At 42.0% G+C, this 20,068-nt stretch overlaps 2 protein-coding genes across 2 annotated transcripts in view; one reads left to right on the plus strand and one right to left on the minus strand.

Moving 5' to 3' along the window:
• Positions 1 to 13,468, minus strand: part of hmbsa (hydroxymethylbilane synthase a) — a 59,391-nt gene extending 45,923 nt beyond the window's left edge. The window contains exons 1-2 of the mRNA XM_060913268.1: positions 13,300 to 13,468; positions 2,514 to 2,567 (exon numbers count right to left, since the gene is read on the minus strand). Coding sequence (XP_060769251.1) covers positions 2,514 to 2,567; positions 13,300 to 13,356 — 111 coding nt within the window. The 5' untranslated portion in view covers positions 13,357 to 13,468. The remainder of the gene's footprint in view (positions 1 to 2,513; positions 2,568 to 13,299) is intronic.
• Positions 13,469 to 19,155: 5,687 nt separating this feature from the next.
• arcn1a (archain 1a) overlaps positions 19,156 to 20,068 on the plus strand; it is a 46,793-nt gene continuing 45,880 nt past the window's right edge. Inside the window, exon 1 of the mRNA XM_060912346.1 lies at positions 19,156 to 19,287. Within this exon, the coding sequence (XP_060768329.1) occupies positions 19,285 to 19,287 (3 nt within the window). The 5' untranslated portion in view covers positions 19,156 to 19,284. The remainder of the gene's footprint in view (positions 19,288 to 20,068) is intronic.

Below are 20,068 nucleotides of genomic sequence, written 5' to 3' on the forward strand. Positions count from 1 at the left end.
TCAAGCTTGGTGTTGCTACACCCTCCTACCATACATCTGTTAACCATTTTAATAATTACGCGATAACGTTGAAGAAATTTGCAGGAAACCACCAGGTCGTTTTCTCATAAACAAACCAGCGCTGACGTAGGATTCAGAGGGAGGCGTCCCGCATGCGACGTCACGTAAATCAATGTTTCCCAGGAAATCCAAATGCCAAGTTTTTTCAGAGGCGACCAATTCGCCTCAAATGGCTTGATTTCAACTGAATTTTTCTGGCATTGTGCAAGGTAAAAAAATTGCACAAAATGTGACAGATATTTGACCAAAGTTTAATATAAAATAGGAGAATTACATTGATCTTGCTCCTGAATTTACCCGTGATGTGCACTTTAAAGCTAGATGGCCTTTCGATTTCATAAAATCGGTGAAATTTAGTTATTGTGATAGATGTTTATTTCTATAATATCTCACAAAATATCAGGCCATTATGTGGCTGGGAAGTTATTTAATTTTAAGGGATTCCAAAACCTGAAGGTTTTGCATGCGCAGGTTTACCTTCTTCTTCTTTTGGGTTTTACGGCAGCTGGCATCCACAGTGTTGCATTACTGCCATCTAGAGGTTTACCTTTGACCGTGCACTGACAGTTCCATCATTCTGTCGCTAAACGAACAGCTGATCACACCGAGGTGCTCGCTGAGCGCCGATATTTATTAGTTTGGTCCTGCGTTTCCTTTCCTTCGCAACGTAACGTCTTTTCTTCTCGCTTTCTGTTACTCTACAGGGTTTTTTCTAGAAAAATTTAGTATGAGGGCGCTCACCATGGTGAGGGAGCGAAGTGGGGGGGGGGGGGGGGGGGGGGGGGATGGTGCCGGTTGTCCCCCCCCGCCATGCAAAGCCTTTGAAAAATGCTCCAATGGGACATTCTGAGGTTATCTGAGAGGGAAATTGTAACAAATTGTCTGTCAACATTGAAAAAGAAAGAAGTAAGGCCAAAAAAAAAAAAAGAAGTGTGTTTCCGGTAACATGAAATACTAAAATAAGGTCGGTAGGTAGGAAAGTTTTTTTTTCTTTTTTTTAAATTTTGTTCGAAAAAATTAACACAAGTAAACATCTTACAAAATAGTATTTTGGCACAGAATCCTTTATACCACACATCATGATAAAATAAGTGTTTTAAATCTTTAAACGAATAAAAAAAATTATCGCGAGAGTTCGAGTTATGATCTACGGAAGCGATATTTCATGATATTTTCATGTAATAATGTGAAAACACCTTATCAAGAAATAACATGAAAATAACGTCCTAGGCTACTTCCATTAAAAGCAGACGGCCTAGCCTACTGTAGAACTTGGGTCGAGCAAAAACATGGCTGAATCCTGAATGACTCCTATTTGTATAAATAGGGGACTACATAGGCGGCAAAATGTAGTGTTTTTCCCTGCCATGGAAGTGCACTTGTATACTGAAAAGGAAGCAATTTGCATTACAGCCTTGAATGAGGATTCAAAATGACGGCTCGGCTCAGTCTATGCAGGAGGGCTGATAGAAGTGGCGAAACATTTCACTTTTTATCGTTTCTTTCACAACTTGAATGCGTTGAAACAAAAAATTATGACAAACTAACGCCGCTTACACTAAAATATCGAGGGAAATTTGTAATAAAAACTTTACGGTCGGCAATTTCGACGCGGAAATTCTCGATCGGTCGGGTTACCGGAAACACACTTTTTTTTTTTTTATTTGGCCTAATCTTCTTCTGCCCCGGACAGTCTTTGGCTTTCTTCCGCTTCATGCCGCGGGATGACATCTTTAAATGCCCAAGTGTCAACAAAAACAACTCGCGAACTACTTCTGTCAAAAGCTCCCGCGCCGGTGGGTGAAAGGTCATTCAGTCTCGAGAAATCTCGCGCTACAAGTCAGCTGACCTTGTATGTAACCCATGTCAAATCTCGCGAGAGCAGCCGCGACAAGTAAACAACTAAACAACATGGCGCCTCAGTCTGGAAAACGCCAATTCGGATTGTTTTTGCACCGTCTGGCGGTGTATCTACTATGATTGGAATATTTTTGGAGCAATTATAACGTATTTGATGATCAGACACATTGTCACATGGTGTTGCTGGGATGTTTTCACGGAGTCGGTAAGGGGGCGCACGCCGAGAGTAAGAGGGCGCAGCGCCCCTGTTCCCCCGTTTAGACGAAAGCCTGCTCTAGACGGTCTTTCGCGAATGAGGAAAGCCCACCACGTCATGCATGACGTAGTATCTTGTATTGTGTCATGGTGAAGCAGGAAAAAATAGCGGAGAATTTAGGGCCATGTGGCCCTAAATTCACTAATTGTTCCATTTTTAAAAAAGAACTAATAAAATTGGAAGTCTGGGATTCAAATTCAGTAGCTTTCAGTCCACTAAACAAAAATAACTGGCTGTCAGGGAAAATTCTTTTTACGACGTGCACTTAAAATCTGAAAGGCAGTCTAGCTTTAATAAAATACCCCCCCCAAAAAAAAGCATCACGTCATGTTCTGACCTGGCTTTTCCTGGTTCCGATGCGAATAATCCGGGTGACTTTTCCATTTTCTTCCTGCAAGGCAGAAATCAACTTATAAATCTCATACAGTCTTAGAGTGACACCAGCAAACACAAAGTCTTTCAATTCAACTCACACTTATACACTTAAATGGCCCTTCCATCTTATCGTTTAAGCCTTTAACTGGTTTAAATATTTAGACGATTTAAAGCCACGTGCACTTCTCTCCAGACCCTGCTAATGAATGAATGAATGAATGAGTGAATGCTGGGGTGGTGGCTCGGAAAAGAGAGCCGTTCCTTCCTATAAGGCCTTAAATCCACCCTCCCACAGCCCCGCGCCTTCTGTACAATGCTGATAAAATAACAACTAACTCACTCTTTGTTAGCTGGTGTGTCAGTGTGTGGAGTCAGATACACACACATCTCCTTCTTCCACAACACCGCTTCTGTTCGTTGCTATTAAGTCATCTTAACTGACATCTTAGCAGATGGCTGAATCCTGAATTGCTCTCAACCCCAAGACACAAGTGCACGACAAAAGCACAAAATAAATGAATCGTAAGTGCTGAGAACATGCCCAATTTTTGAAGTGACACCAACATCATGAAGTAATCTGGTTATCCTGAAACTGGACCCGACACAAAAACCCTGAAACTAACTCTTAAATCGGGCTTTGGAAAAGGGGAAAACATTTTACCCCCCCCCCCTTTTTTCCTCTCTACCTTTCTATGGGAAACAAAGTCACACTGATATACAGCTATCACACAATTATCCACTTCCTAATTTTGGCGATACAGTGGTGCTTGAAAGTTTGTGAACCCTTTAGAATTTTCTATATTTCTGCATAAATGTGACCTAAAACATCATCAGATTTTCATACAAGTCCTAAAAGTAGATAAAGAGAACCCAGTTAAACAAATGAGACAAAAATATTATACTTGTTCATTTATTGATTGAGGAAAATGATCCAATATTACATATCTGTGAGTGGCAAAAGTATGTGAACCTCTAGGATTAGCAGTTAATTTGAAGGTGAAATTAGAGTCAGGTGTTTTCAATCGATGGGATGGCAATCAGGTGTGAGTGGGCACCCTGTTTTATTTAAAGAACAGGGATCTATCAAAGTCTGATCTTCACAACACATGTTTGTGGAAGTGTATCATGGCACGAACAAAGGAGATTTCTGAAGACCTCAGAAAAAGCGTTGTTGATGCTCATCAGGCTGGAAAAGGTTACAAAACCATCTCTAAAGAGTTTGGACTCCACCAATCCACAGTCAGACAGATTGTGTACAAATGGAGGAAATTCAAGACCATTGTTACCCTCCCCAGGAGTGGTCGACCAACAAAGATCACTCCAGGAGCGAGGAGTGTAATAGTCAGTGAGGTCACAAAGGACCCCAGGGTAACTTCTAAGCAACTGAAGGCCTCTCTCACATTGGCTAATGCTAATGTTCATGAGTCCACCATCAGGAGAACACTGAACAACAATGGTGTGCATGGCAGGGTTGCAAGGAGAAAGCCACTGCTCTCCAAAAAGAACATTGCTGCTCATCTGCAGTTTGCCAAAGATCACGTGGACAAGCCAGAAGGCTATTGGAAAAATGTTTTGTGGATGGATGAGACCAAAATAGAACTTTTTGGTTTAAATGAGAAGCGTTATGTTTGGAGAAAGGAAAACACTGCATTCCAGCATAAGAATCTTATCCCATCTGTGAAACATGGTGGTGGTAGGATCATGGTTTGGGCCTGTTTTGCTGCATCTGGGCCAGGACGGCTTACCATCATTGATGGAACAATGAATTCTGAATTATACCAGTAAATTCTAAAGGAAAATGTCAGGACATCTGTCCATGAACTGAATCTCAAGAGAAGGTGGGTCATGCAGCAAGACAACGACCCTAAGAACACAAGTCGTTCTACCAAAGAATGGTTAAAGAAGAATAAAGTGAATGTTTTGGAATGGCCAAGTCAAAGTCCTGACCTTAATCCAATCAAAATGATGTGGAAGGACCTGAAGCGAGCAGTTCATGTGAGGAAACCCACCAACATCCCAGAGTTGAAGCTGTTCTGTACGGAGGAATGGGCTAAAATTCCTCCAAGCCGGTGTGCAGGACTGATCAACAGTTACCAGAAACGTTTAGTTGCAGTTATTGCTGCACAAGGGGGTCACACCAGATACTCAAAGCAAAGGTTCACATACTTTTGCCACTCACAGATATGTAATATTGGATCATTTTCCTCAATAAATAAATGACCAAGTATAATATTTTTGTCTCATTTGTTTCACTGGGTTCTCTTTTTCTACTTTTAGGACTTGTGTGAAAATCTGATGTTGTTTTAGGTCATATTTATGCAGAAATATAGAAAATTCTAAAGGGTTCACAAACTTTCAAGCACCACTGTATATCTTACCGATTCTGTACATTAACACACTGTCTGCACTTACACTTCCACACTTTTGATTGAGGAAATTTTATTCGTTTAATTCCGATTGCTTGCTATAAAACAAGAACTTGGCGGCCCTGTTGAGTTTTTTTTTTTGGAAATAACACAATTTGGAGTGGGGTGGCATGGTGGTGTAGTGGTTAGCGCTGTCGCCTCACAGCAAGAAGGTCCGGGTTCGAGCCCTGTGGCCGGCGAGAGCCTTTCTGTGTGGAGTTTGCATGTTCTCCCCGTGTCCGCGTGGGTTTCCTCCGGGTGCCCCGGTTTCCCCCACAGTCCAAAGACATGCAGGTTAGGTTAACTGGTGACTCTAATGCCGCTTTTCCACTACAAACGCGGCTGAGCCGTGCCGTGCTGAGTTGGGCTGAGTCGAGCTGAGCGGGGCTGTTGGAGTTGCATGTCGACTACAACCGCGCTGAACCGTGCTGGCTGGAAGTGGGTGGACACATTGGGTGGAGTTAGCGAAAGTGGGTGGACGTCAGGTGATGTCGTTAAGCAGCGCAAACAGTGACATCAGTGAGCTTTTAAGCGGTAGTCTCATGACCCGAATAGTAAACAATAAACATGGAGGACATGGAGTCGTTAGTGTTGCTGGTCTTGGTTCTGTGGCTTGTTGTCACCGACAACGCGAACAGATACTGGCAAGAGCGTATAGATGAGGCGAGGCGCATAAGGCTTCAGAAATTCTCGTAATTCTTCTCCTTCCGGGTTTGCGGTGTTTACAGATCCCAGCGTGCTCGCGGGGCGTGTGTGGGCATGTGAGGACACTCCTCCTCACCAATCAGTGCACAGGGGAGTGTCTGCTCACGCCCCCAGCCTCACTCGGCTCGCTTTGGCTCGCTTCAGCCCCACTCCAAAACCGTGCGAGTTTTAGGGGCTAAGCAGGGCTGAAGCGAGCCGAGTCGTGCTGGTTTTTGGTAGTCGAAACGCGAGCCGTGTCGGGCTGAAGTGAGCTGAAGTGAGCTGAAAAAGGGTAGTGGAAAAGGGCCATTAATTGACCGTAGGTGTGAATGTGAGTGTGAATGGTTGTCTGTGTCTATGTGTCAGCCCTGTGATGACCTGGCGACTTGTCCAGGGTGTACCCCGCCTTTCGCCCATAGTCAGCTGGGATAGGCTCCAGCTTGCCTGCGACCCTGTAGAACAGGATAAAGCGGCTAGAGATAATGAGATGAGATGAGATGTTTGGTGCAAAAACAAACACTGCGCATCACCAAAAGAACACCATACCCACGGTGAAGCATGGTGGTGGCAGCATCATGTTCTGGAGTTGTTTTTCTTCAGCTGGAACAGGAGCTTTAGTCAAGGTGGTGGGAATTATGAACAGTTCTAAATACCAGTCAATTTTGGCCCAAAACCTTCAGGTGTCTGCTAGAAAGCTGAAGAGGAATTTCATCTTCCAGCACGACAATGACCCCAAGCATACACTGAAATCAACACAAGAACGGCTTCACCAGAAGAAAATTAAAAGTTTTGGAACGGCCCAGCCAAAGCCCAGACCTAAATCCAACTGAAAATCTGTGGGGTGACCTGAAGAGGGCTGTACACAAGAGACGCCCTCACAATCTGACAGATTTGGAGCGCTTTTGCAAGGAAGAGTGGGCAAATATTGCCAAGTCTAGATGTGGCAGGCTGATGGACTCCGACCCAAAAAGACTGAATGCTGTAATTAAATCAAAAGGTGCTTCAACAAAGTATTAGTTTAAGGGTGTGCACACTTACGCAACCAGCTTATTGTATGTTTTTTATGTTTTCCCCCCCTAACAGATTTGTTTGTTTTTCAATTGAATTGTACAGGTTATAAGTCACATTAAAGGTGGGAAAAGTTTTGAAATTATTTATTGTGGTCTCATTTTTTTACATCAGAAAAACCGATCATTTTAACGGGGTGTGTACACTTTTTATATCCACTGTATATTAGCTCATCTCATCTCATTATCTCTAGCCGCTTTATCCTGTTCTACAGGGTTGCAGGCAAGCTGGAGCCTATCCCAGCTGACTACGGGTGAAAGGCGGGGTACACCCTGGACAAGTCGCCAGGTCATCACAGGGCTGACACAGACACAGACAACCATTCACACTCACATTCACACCTACGGTCAATTTAGAGTCACCAGTTAACCTAACCTGCATGTCTTTGGACTGTGGGGGAAACCGGAGCACCCGGAGGAAACCCACGCGGACACGGGGAGAACATGCAAACTCCGCACAGAAAGGCCCTCGCCGGCCACGGGGCTCGAACCCGGACCTTCTTGCTGTGAGGCGACAGCGCTAACCACTACACCACCGTGCCGCCCTGTATATTAGCTTTGAACATCTATATTATTCTAGTTAATTGTTTTGCACGACCTGAATCCCTTTTCCATGGACGATGTTGGAATATTGTTGGCACAGCATCAGGTTTGAGTCTAACGCGACCTGCGTAGCCCGAGAGCTCGGCCTGTAGAGTCCTTTCAAAGCAATCAGGCTCAAACTGGCCGTAGCAAACAACAGAATTTCTACCAAAGGAGAGTGTTTCTAAAGTGTGACTTGTTCCCAAGTTGTGCAGTCACTGTTTAGCAAATCGTTTACGTTGCTCGGTTGTCGGCAGTACAACACAGAAAAAATGCTTTCCCTTATTTTCTCGTTTCTTAATTTTGCAACCTGCCATTTTTCAACAATGTTTTGTACATCCGGCTACATCGCGGCGTCAGGAGCAGTGAGCCAATCAAGATATAGGAAACATATCAACTATAATAGGTCATGCTGACCTTTGACCCCGCTTACAAAAAGGCAATATGGTTGTGCCCTTTGCGTGGAATTTAAAGTGCCATTCCACCATTGGATGTATTTTTTTGGCATAAAATACAATATATTTTATGACAACATGACTAGACAGAGAAATCTTTTAGCTTCAAAATGATATATCAAACATAATTTTTTGACAACGACAAGTATATTAATTTTGCGACCAAAGTCACCTACCCTTTTAATTTCCGCGCGGTAGTGAAACGTGATGTCATCGGCAGGTTCCCCTTCTTGTGTACCATGTCACGTGTGACGTGGCACAGATTATCAGCAATGGCAGATAGAACGCGATTGTCAGCTTCGGAAAAGAAGCGAAGGAAAATAGCAAGTGATGCCCAAAGGAGACGGTCGATGGTGAATATCGGCACAGCAATCGACAAGTGGAAATCGCGTTCTATCTGCCGTTGCTGATAATCTGTGCCACGTCACACGTGACGTGGTACACAAGAAGGGGAACCTGCCGATGACATCACGTTTCACTACCGCGCGGAAATTAAAAGGGTAGGTGACTTTGGTCGCAAAATTAATATACTTGTCGTTGTCATAAAATTATGTTTGATATATCATTTTGAAGCTAAAAGATTTCTCTGTCTAGTCATGTTGTCATAAAATATATTGTATTTTATGCCAAAGAATACATCCAATGGTGGAATGGCACTTTAAGTGAGCAGGAATACAAAAGAATTTTAATGCACTGCTTTGTGCTACACAGTGTGACAATACAGGGGAGTCCAAATGCATGTGTGTAAAATGTGGAGAAAGAAAAAAAAAAGTTTAATTTTCACTGTGGGTACCCTTTCATCAACCATTCAGGATTGTAAGAGTGTGCCACACGTCTTGTACATTGTACAAATACAGCCACAGCAGACCATGTTCAAGTTTCTCATACACACACACTTATGGCCCTTTTCCACTACCCTTTTTCAGCTCGCTTCAGCCCGACACGGCTCGCGTTTCGACTACCTCAGAGCAGCACGACTCAGCTCGCTTCAGCCCTGCTTAGCACCCAAAACTCGCACGGTTTTGGAGTGGGGATGAAGCGAGCCAAACCGAGCCGAGTGAGGCTGGGGGCGTGAGCAGACACTCCCCTGTGCACTGATTGGTGAGGAGGAGTGTCCTCACATGCCCACACACGCCCCGCGAGCACGCTGGGATCTGTAAACACCGCAAACCCGGAAGAAGAATAATTACGAATTACAAGAATTTCTGAAGCCTTATGCGCCTCGCCTCATCTATACGCTCTTGCCAGTATCTGTTGGCGTTGTCGGTGACAACAAGCCACAGCACCAAGACCAGCAACACTAACGACTCCATGTCCTCCATGTTTATTGTTTACTATCCGGGTCGTGAGACTACCGCTTAAAAGATCACTGATGTCACTGTTTGCGCCACCTAACGACATCACGTGACGTCCACCCACTTTCGCTAACTCCATCCAATGTGTCCACCCACTTCCAGCCAGCACGGTTCAGCGCGGTTGTAGTCGAAATGCAACTCCAACAGCCCCGCTCAGCTCGACTCAGCCCAACTCAGCACGGCACGGCTCAGCCCAACTCAGCCGCATTGGTAGTGGAAAAGCGGCATAAATAATCCAAACTCCGAGTGTCCTCGTCCACCAGAGGTGTTATTACTACTGCCTCAGTTGTGACCATAGGCTCAGCTAGCGAGCCGTGCAGCCGTGTTTTTCACGGCCAATTCTCAAAAAAAACACGGCCATAAATCCCCAAACATGGCCGATAAATTTTATACTAACCAGTGTTAACTCAAATTTTGTGAAATGTCGTTTTGTGAAGTAATTTTGTGCATTTCTGTGGACATTTTTGTCAATGATCAGAGGTTTCCCGGGGCGTGCTTTCCATATGGAAGTTACATCAAGAAAATCAAATTTACCACCACAAATGTAGCGTTCTTATTAGTCAGACTTCGAAACGAGGCTTGAACGGAAGCAAAATACTACGCGTTTTGAGAGCTTCGCCGGCGAAGCTCGGCAGGTTTAGAATAAGTAAATCACGTATTGAGATAAATATCTTTGTGAGTTTTTAGCATACAAGCATGATAAACATACTGACAGAAACTTTACACTTTCCTGTGTGCCCACTGCCAAATGATATAATAGTTTTTAAATTATCTAAATTAGATGAAACATAAAACTTGTCACCTTAGTCACACCGGAGTCGGCGCACTGAGCATGCACTTACGCATTCATAAAAGACTATTCACATGGTAACTAGGGGTGTGCAAAAACATCGATACGGCGATATATCGCGATACTTTGTTTTCCGATTCCATATCGATGCTCAAAATTTGAATATCGATATTTTTTCAAATAATAAATCATGTTTCAGACGGGTTGTAAATCCAGTACGCCTTCCGCACCTCCGCTCCGCGTCACTGTGCCGCTACCTCACTGCAAGGCACTCTTCATCTTCTCTTTTTTCCCCGGTGGTTGCAGTGAGGAAAAAAAACAAGCAAGCATGGCTGTTAACGTAAACCTAGAGACGCCGCCGAACTTTAAAGCAGATGTTTGGAGGCACTTTGGATTCCAAAGGAAAGGAGGAAAAAAACAGTGAGCCGGACAAAGAGTACGCACTTTGCAAAACCTGTTTCGCTCCAATTAGTTATTCAGGTAACACAATAAACTTGCGAACTTACTTAGCATGACACCACCCCGACATATTAGCTCCGCCGGAGCCACCGAAACCCGACCCGAAGCAAACCACACTGGACAGCGCCAAAGTCCTCCCGTCTACTTCAGTGATGTGTGACTTACTGTAACTGTGAACTTAATTTTGTCATTTAAGGCCAAAGGCAAGAAGCTGCACTTTTATTTTGCATTTTCAATTTTAGTGTGTGTGACACACTGCATTTTATTTTGAGTATTTACTCAAAGTTCAGAAGAAACGTGATTCACTGAGGTTTCAGTTCAGTTTCAGTGTGTGGACACTGACCCACACTGCACTTTGTTTCATAATTGTGCTCAGGGAGACTAAGATGCCCACTGCACTTTTCACTGTGTTTCAGACAGTGTGTTCCTGCAAAATAAGCACAAGTTAAATGTTCTCAGGTATATGTTCTCAAGTTTACAAAGAACAAATTGATATTAGTGTTAGCACTGAAATGTATGTGCAGTCTGCAGTGCAAGTTTTAAGTTTTCATAAAACAATTTGATTCTGCTTGTTAAGCAGCACTGATGTGTCCATGCTTACAGAAAAGTTGAGAATACTAGCACAGAAATGGGAATTTTCTGTATGTTGTAGTGAAGCAACTCTTGGTTTTGCCAGCAGTGGAATAGAGACAAATATATGTCTGGCAAGAGTTTGTAGTTATGTATGTGAAATGTAATTTTACAGTGGTCAATAAATTCTGATTTTCTTCAGTGACACAGATATCGTGATGTGGTTGAAATTTCTTGCAATATATCGATTATCGCAGAATCGCTGTACCGTGATATTATCGTTATCGTGGGCAAAATATCGCCATAGTATCGTATCGTGAGGTATCTGGTGATACCCAGCCCCAATGGTAACGGCATGATAATCACTTTCGCTCTTTCGGTTTCGAGTGGTTTCTCTTTCGCGGTGGGAACGCCCACCGTAAACAGGATAAAATGTGTCAGACACAGTTCAGGCTATTTGGAGGTAAAACTTTTTTTTTTTCTTTTAATGTGACCACCAAGTCCCCATGTACTGCAATATATATAGTTTTTTCTGACATCTATATTTGTTGCATTATAATCTAGATGAAATATTGGGTCGTGAAAAACACTAATCCTTTGATCAAAAAAAGAACTTATGCCTAATTTCAAAGTAACAGTGAGTATTCTGTCTGTGAAAGATGTACTGTGTTGCTTTCGGTTAATATTCAAATACAGCAAGATTTTGTCCATGCAGAAGGTATGGGGTTTGAGTACGACTTTCAAATTTTCAATTCCCTGGACTCTTTCAAAAATGGAGTCCTTTATGATTTCGTAGAGCATTTTCCCAATGGCGTAGTGGTTAGCACTGTCACCTCATAGCAAGAAGGTCCTGGGTTCGAGCCCCGTGGCCGGCGAGGGCCTTTCTGTGCGGAGTTTGCATGTTCTCCCCGTGTCCGTGTGGGTTTCCTCCGGGTGCTCCGGTTTCCCCCACAGTCCAAAGACATGCAGGTTAGGTTAACTGGTGACTCTAAATTGACCGTAGGTGTGAATGTGAGTGTGAATGGTTGTTTGTGTCTATGTGTCAGCCCTGTGATGACCTGGCGACTTGTCCAGGGTGTACCCCGCCTTTCGCCCGTAGTCAGCTGGGATAGGCTCCAGCTTGCCTGCGACCCTGTAGGACAGGATAAAGCGGCTAGAGATAATGGATGGATGGATGGATTTTCCCAATGGGGACTGTTTTAAGTCCAACCCTGCATTACTAAGAAATGTTTTAATAGAAGAAACCATTGGGAAAGCCAAGAGACCAAGGCAGACTCAAGATGAAGACCCTTAACCTCCTGCAAAGAAAAAAAAATGTGTGTTAAATGCCTAATAAAATATAATTCACACTTAAAATTAATGCTTTCTTTCATTTAAGGCTCAGTTGCAGCTCCAGAAGTCACCAGATTGCACCAAAAAATTTTAAATTTTCAAAATTATCCTGGAGGATATCCCCAGACCCCCCCTGAGAAGGGCAGACCCCCACTGCGCAGGGCAGAGGGACGGACCCCCAGACCCCCACTACGCAGGGCAGAGGGACGGACCCCCAGACCCCACTGCGCAGGGCAGAGGGACGGACCCCCAGACCCCACCGCGCAGGGCAGAGGGACGGACCCCCAGACCCCCACTACGCAGGGCAGAGGGACGGACCCCCAGACCCCCACTGCGCAGAGCAGAGGGACGGACCCCCAGACCCCCACTGCGCAGAGCAGAGGGGCGGACCCCCAGACCCCCCCGAGAAGGGCAGAGGGACGGACCCCCAGACCCCAACCCTTCCCCCAGGTCGCAACCCGGAGTTACACTCCTTACTTTCAGAAAAACTCTCCCAACATTCCCAGTCCTGGCTAAAGCTCTGGTTGTGACACTTCTAGCCATTACTTAGAGACCGGTTAACTAAGTAATGTAACTGTTATTACACTTTTAAGAAATGTTTTATGGTTCATTTGTCAGGGATAAGACCAAACAAGCACCACAGGGCGTTTAATTCAGTTACTGCAGACATAATGACATCCAGCCATGTCCTCGACTCTAAACCAGCACCACTACATTCAAATCCGTGAGGGCCCAAAAACACAGCATTTACCGCCATCAGCTCCAATCACGCACATATAAACTCACAGGTATAGCGATTCATTTCACATCCTCAACACTTAGTGCTAAAAATAAATAATAATTCTAATGTTAAATGTGTAAACTTGCTCTGTTTGACAACATTTTTAGTTTATTTAGTCCCGCCCTCTCCACTCAGCTCCTCCGATAAATAGCGTCTAGTCAGTAACTAACCAATCGCACGCCTCAAAAGTTCAGATCGACATTTAGGACAACCAATCACAGCTATCCAGAGATATCTGGCGCTTAATCTTACAAGTGATAAAACTTACTTCAGTAGGACTAGTTTCTTGAGACATCTTCCTTGCCGAACAAAGTTGCTTTTTCATGCAAGAATTTCTAGTCACTGAAATGAAAAAAGTATTTGTCTTTGCATATTTAACTGACTTTCTTCCTCGTGACCTCGCTGGTAATCTGACTTCCGATTAATATGGCGTTGAGTTGGTGGTGTTCATGAGCGTCATGTCGGCGCGCTGGATTGCGCATACGACTGCGCATTTAATGGGTCAGAATAATAATAATAACACTGGGGAACAATTTTTGTTGAGTTAGGTCTGACAGCTGTTTTTAACTAATTTTTGGGTGCGGAATCCAAAACTGATCTCAGTTTTTCTCTATCACGTCAAGTTTTTAAACTATACGATCCCCGTTTTCTTAAAAAATATGAAAAATACTGTACTTAACAGATATGTGCTTGTTTTATAAAAATTTACAAATATTGACATACAATGAAATATGAAAGAAACAGGCATGGCTGCAATGTTTATTTAACACTATTATGTTTTTACAAAGGATATGGCTACTGTAATTATAATTGTGTGCAAGAAGAAGAAAAAACCTTTATTCGTCACATGCACACTTCAAGCACAGTGAAATTCATCCTCTGCATTTAACCCATCTGAAGCAGTGAACACACGCACACACTCAGAGCAGTGGGCAGCAGTCAGGTACCTTGCTCAAGAGCACCTCAGCCCAAGGCCGCCCCATGTTAACCTAACTACATGTCTTTGGATTGTGGGGGAAACCGGAGCACCCCCACGCAGACAACATGCAAACTCCACACAGAAAGGCCCTCGCCGGCCGCTGGGTTCGAACCCGGAACCTTCTTGCTGTGAGGCAACCATGCTAACCACCATGCCACCCGTGCAAGTAGTTAAGGTAAAAATTTACATTTATAGCTCTTTCTGGAGTGTTCAACTTGAGGACTATCACGTTTGATGCTCCAACAATAGTCAGACATCATATGTACATCCCATCTACCCTGATAACGTTCTTCCATAACCTTCAAATAGTCTTACTACAGTGGAATTTTGCTTATCTGGAGGGTAAGCTGTGGAGAAAAAACTTGACGTGCTAGAAAAAAAAACTGACTGCAATTTTGGAATCAGCATGCCAATCAGCATAAAAATCTAACTCAACAGAAAATTTTTTTCAAATTGTTCCCCATTGTAATAAGTGAAAATATACACACCTAAAGAGCAGTAATTGGTAATAAATGAAACAAATGTATATATTTGCTGTGATAATTCTTTGCTTTAAAAAAGTAGTCTCAGGTACAATTTGTGCAGTTTCATAAGGAGTGTAGCTTATAAAACTAAGTTCATCAATAAATAAATTCTAGTACTGTTCAAAAGTCTTAGGCACATGTAAAGAAATGTAGTCGACCAAAAATGGTTGCAACTCAGATTTTTTGCCAGGAATAACAGACCCTGGTTTTCAGATCTGGAATATTAAAGGGATCTCCAGACTATGTGATCTATTTGTTGGACCCACTCTGATGTCCTTTAGTCAGCTAAGTGGAAAGTATGATATTCTAAAACAGGATTTTTTTTTTTGTTATCTTCAAATAAGAGATTTCATTAAAAAAGATACAACAATTCTTTCTGACCAAATCAGTTCATGCATAGAGCAACAGCTCTTTTCACTACGAGGGGGCCACTCCATAGGTTTCTTTTATAGACTGCTTAAGGAATATGTGACTACAGGTACCTTACACCTAAAGGTGAAATGGGATGGAGAACTTGGTGTGGAGGTTACAGATGAGGAATGGGATGAGGCATGGGAAAATGTGAGGACCTTGAGTATCTGCAACAGGGTTAAGGCAGTTCAGTTAAAAATTTTACACAGGGCTCATATATCCCCCTCCCAACGTCAGAAGTTCAATGCTGACCTCTCCCCTCAATGTCCTAAGTGTAAAATAGAGATAGGGAGTCTTACTCATTGCTTGTGGTCTTGTTGGAAAATTAAAAAATTTTGGAATATGGTGGGGCAAGATATAAACAGAATTTTATTCACGTCACTGCAATGTGACCCTCGTTGCATGTTACTTGGGATATCAAACTATATCAAAAAAGTGAACTTCTCTCATCTCTCTCATTATCTCTAGCCGCTTTATCCTTCTACAGGGTCGCAGGCAAGCTGGAGCCTATCCCAGCTGACTACGGGCGAAAGGCGGGGTACACCCTGGACAAGTCGCCAGGTCATCACAGGGCTGACACATAGACACAGACAACCATTCACACTCACATTCACACCTACGGTCAATTTAGAGTCACCAGTTAACCAGTTAGAAATAATGAGATGAGATGAAAATCTAAAATGTTTTTGTGCCGACTCAATAACGTAGAAGTCATGAAATAAAAATCTAAATAACAATCTGTTGCAAATTTTGTACTAAAAATAAAGTGCCTAAAACTTTTGCACAGTACTGTATACATATTTATTTATTTACATTGACACCAGATTGGAATGGCATCACACACCTTTAATGACAAATGCCACTGAAATAACAGAATTTACACAGTCACAATATGTTGATAGATAAATTGAGCGGCGGCTACAATTATCGACAGTCCATAATTATCGACACCTTTTCAGATTTACCAATAAAAAACAATTTTACAAAGGTGAGTTTCAGTTACAACAGTTATTATTGGTTAATTAATCAACCGGAAGGCCCACCTCACCCTTTGATCTTGTCGTCTAATGACGCAGCTCGTTACCTGAGATGGAATTTTTTTCAGCACGATCAGCAATTTGAGAAAAACCTGGATGTTATCGTCGCAGGTAAGCATGGTGGAAAGATCATGGACATGTTTTTACTGATCAAATCCACCGATATTTCATGATCTACTTGTCAAAACCTACTTTGTTTCTTACTCTTTCATTTGATAGGTGCCATTTTGTATCTAAACGTGTTTTGAGAAGTCACGTGAGGTGTCGATAATAGTGATCACTTTCACTGGTGTCCACCATTATCGACACCCTGTGGAATTAAGTGACATTTATAACTGTTATGGATCGATCTTTGTGTAACATTGTGGAAGTAGATGAAGTACTTAAAAAATAAAAGTGCTGTGATTTCTAATAATTTTTTTCTGATCCATAACAGAATGGAATGTTTATAGAGTATTTGGAATCCGATTGCAATAAATAGAATTAGACCAGAATTAAATTCCGAGCATATAAAAAATTACATGCTTGAAATATTCAGATTTCCATTCAGAAAATATTTTTTGCAGTTTGTTGTAAATATCTACCACATTACAATATCAGCAGACATTTTATATTTTGGTTCGAGGAATGACATGCGAACTCTGATCTGGATTTTCATGCGGTTACAATGTCGATTGCCTGTTGAAATTTATTGGTAAACTACAAAACTAGAAATTAATACAAACAACAACGAATGATTAACAAAATGTGATCAACGAAAATATTTAGAAAGTAGGTAGAAAGTGGAACAAAAAGATTTTCTGACACAGGTTAAACATTCAGTTCATTTGTTTACAATCATTAGAATTATTTCCTCATTTACGTAAAAGCCGACACCGATATATTTATATAAAAGATATTTTGTACTAAATATGTCTATGTAAAACAAATTTTAAATAAAAATTATATTTTGTTAATTTAATACCACATAGTGATTTTTTTAAATAAATAATCATCTGGATGTCAATAACTGTGGAACGGTGTCACGTGATATGAAATACTAAGTAATCGGGAATCAACTCTTTTTTTTTTTTCCAGTGGAAGTTTGAGTAACTATTCATGCACAATTTACATATTGAAAGTCTTTTCTACTTTTGCAATCACCAAAAGATCGTTAAGGTGTTGATAATTGTAGCTGCTGCTCAAGTAAATTGATAAATAATAGATAAATAATTCCTCATAGATGCAGTAAATACGGTGGTTTTTAAGAAGCAAAGTTCTGGTACAGTGGTGCTTGAAAGTTTGTGAACCCTTTAGAATTTTCTAGATTTCTGCATAAATATGACCCAAAACAACATCCGATTTTCACACAAGTCCTAAAAGTAGATAAAGAGAACCCAGTTAAACAAATGAGACAAAAATATTATACTTGGTCATTTATTTATTGAGGAAAATGATCCAATGTTACATATCTGTGAGTGGCAAAAGTATGTGAACCTCTAGGATTAGCAGTTAATTTGAAAGTGAAATTAGAGTCAGGTGTTTTCAATCAATGGGATGACAATCAGGCGTGAGTGGGCACCCTGTTTTATTTAAAGAACAGGGATCTATCAAAGTCTGATCTTCACAACACGTTTGTGGAAGTGTATCATGGCATGAACAAAGGAGATTTCTGAGGACCTCAGAAATAGTGTTGTTGATGCTCATCATGCTGGAAAAGGTTACAAAACCATCTCCAAAGAGTTTGGACTCCACCAATCCACAGTCAGACAGATTGTGTACAGATGGCGGAAATTCAAGACCATTGTTACCCTCCCCAGGAGTGGCCGACCAACAAAGATCACTCCAAGAGCAAGGTGCGTAATAGTCAGCGAGGTCACAAAGGACCCCAGGGTAACTTCTAAGCAACTGAAGGCTTCTCACATTGGCTAATGTTAATGTTCATGAGTCCACCATCAGGAGAACACTGAACAACAATGGTGTGCATGGCAGGGTTGCAAGGAGAAAGCCACCGCTCTCCAAAAAGAACATTGCTGCTCGTCTGCAGTTTGCTAAAGATCATGTGGACAAGCCAGAAGGCTATTGGAAAAATGTTTTGTGGACGGATGAGACCAAAATAGAACTTTTTGGTTTAAATGTGAAGCGTTATGTTTGGAGAAAGGAAAACACTGCATTCCAGCATAAGAACCTTATCCCATCTGTGAAACATGGTGGTGGTAGTATCATGGTTTGGGCCTGTTTTGCTGCATCTAGGCCAGGATGGCTTTCCATCATTGATGGAACAATGAATTCTGAATTATACCAGCGAATTCTAAAGGAAAATGTCAGGACATCTGTCCATGAACTGAATCTCAAGAGAAGGTGGGTCATGCAGCAAGACAACGACCCTAAGCACACAAGTCGTTCTACCAAAGAATGGTTAAAGAAGAATAAAGTGAATGTTTTGGAATGGCCAAGTCAAAGTCCTGACCTTAATCCAATCGAAATGTTGTGGAAGGACCTGAAGCGAGCAGTTCATGTGAGGAAACCCACCAACATCAACAGTTACCGGAAATGTTTAGTTGCAGTTATTGCTGCACAAAGGGGTCACACCAGATACTGAACGCAAAGGTTCACATACTTTTCCCACTCACAGATATGTAATATTGGATCATTTTCCTCAATAAATAAATGACCAAGTATAATATTTTTGTCTCATTTGTTTAACTGGGTTCTCTTTATCTACTTTTAGGACTTGTGTGAAAATCTGATGATGTTTTAGGTCATTTATACAGAAATATAGACAATTCTAAAGGGTTCACAAACTTTCAAGCACGGTAGAAATGATGATTTATGATTTAAATTCAGTACAGACAACAGGTAAGCGTTATATGTTTAAAAAGGAATGCCTAAGGAGTAATTCCGGTTGTATTTTCAATAACTAGTATGTGAGTAATATTTTCATATCCTTCCCTCGGGTGTGTAAATACTTGTACAGTAAGTCAACGCTGCTGATGCTGAATCTTCCACATACTCACCACTGGTCGAATCCCAAATATCTTCTTTGTTTATACATAAGTTCACTACATAGGATATGAAATAACGCCATGTGCACCCTATATAGTGCACTCTGTGTGGAATAGGTCGCTGTTTTGAGACGCAGCCTGAGTCCTTTTACCTCGCGGATCAGCTACTTCCGGTTGGAGACGTGGCTTAGCGACGGTTCTGCCATATTGAGCTGCAGACAGGAGGCTGACTGCCGTGCACACAAATACCTGGTTTATTTGTCACGACGACTGTTGTTGAAAGCGTAACGGTGTAATAGAAGATTACAGACATTAAACATGGTGAGTTCGGTTTTATTTTGTTGTTTGGCTCGCTGTAAATTAAGGGTTTCATTGTGAACAGATGTGTTTTGGCGATTCAGCAATACAGTACGCGATATTGATATACAAGGAGCTAGCCGGCTAATTTAGCAGCTAACATGGCTAGCAAGCTGTTTTTGCCAAATTAAAGGATATTAATTTAATTTCGAAGCGTGATAATTTGGTTTTCTTTTGATACAAGTGCTCATAGGGAGTTGTGGACGTCAGTGTCAAGTCCATAACTAGCATAACATAAGGATAGGTGACGGTAGGCCAAGGCTTTTCACCTGTTAGCATTTTGCAGAATAGGGATTTGATCAGTAGCTGTAATTTGTAATCCTGGAAGTTAATTAATGCCAGTATGTGTTGACCTGTCGCTTTGAGAAACATGAGTCACGATGGACGGTGCTGTTATTGCAGACATCAGGGGAAAAACAAACTCTTATCTACTGTCATATGTCATTCAACTCAAAACAGATGGCATCTGGATGATAGACCTAAGGGTTGTTTTACAATCAGGGTACGCAAGCTAAAAATCACATTTAACACTTATTATCTTCAATATCAAAAGGCTTGACTAAATAAACTTGGTTGTTTATTGTAGCCCTGTGATCGCTCTATTTACCATGCAAAAAAAAAATTGGTGATAACGTTATTTTTGGTGAATATATGCCATCTCATCTCATCTCATTATCTCTAGCCGCTTTATCCTGTTCTACAGGGTCGCAGGCAAGCTGGAGCCTATCCCAGCTGACTACGGGTG

The sequence above is a fragment of the Neoarius graeffei genome, chromosome 28 (genome assembly GCF_027579695.1).
Source record: "Neoarius graeffei isolate fNeoGra1 chromosome 28, fNeoGra1.pri, whole genome shotgun sequence".
In the NCBI taxonomy this organism is placed as follows: domain Eukaryota; kingdom Metazoa; phylum Chordata; class Actinopteri; order Siluriformes; family Ariidae; genus Neoarius; species Neoarius graeffei.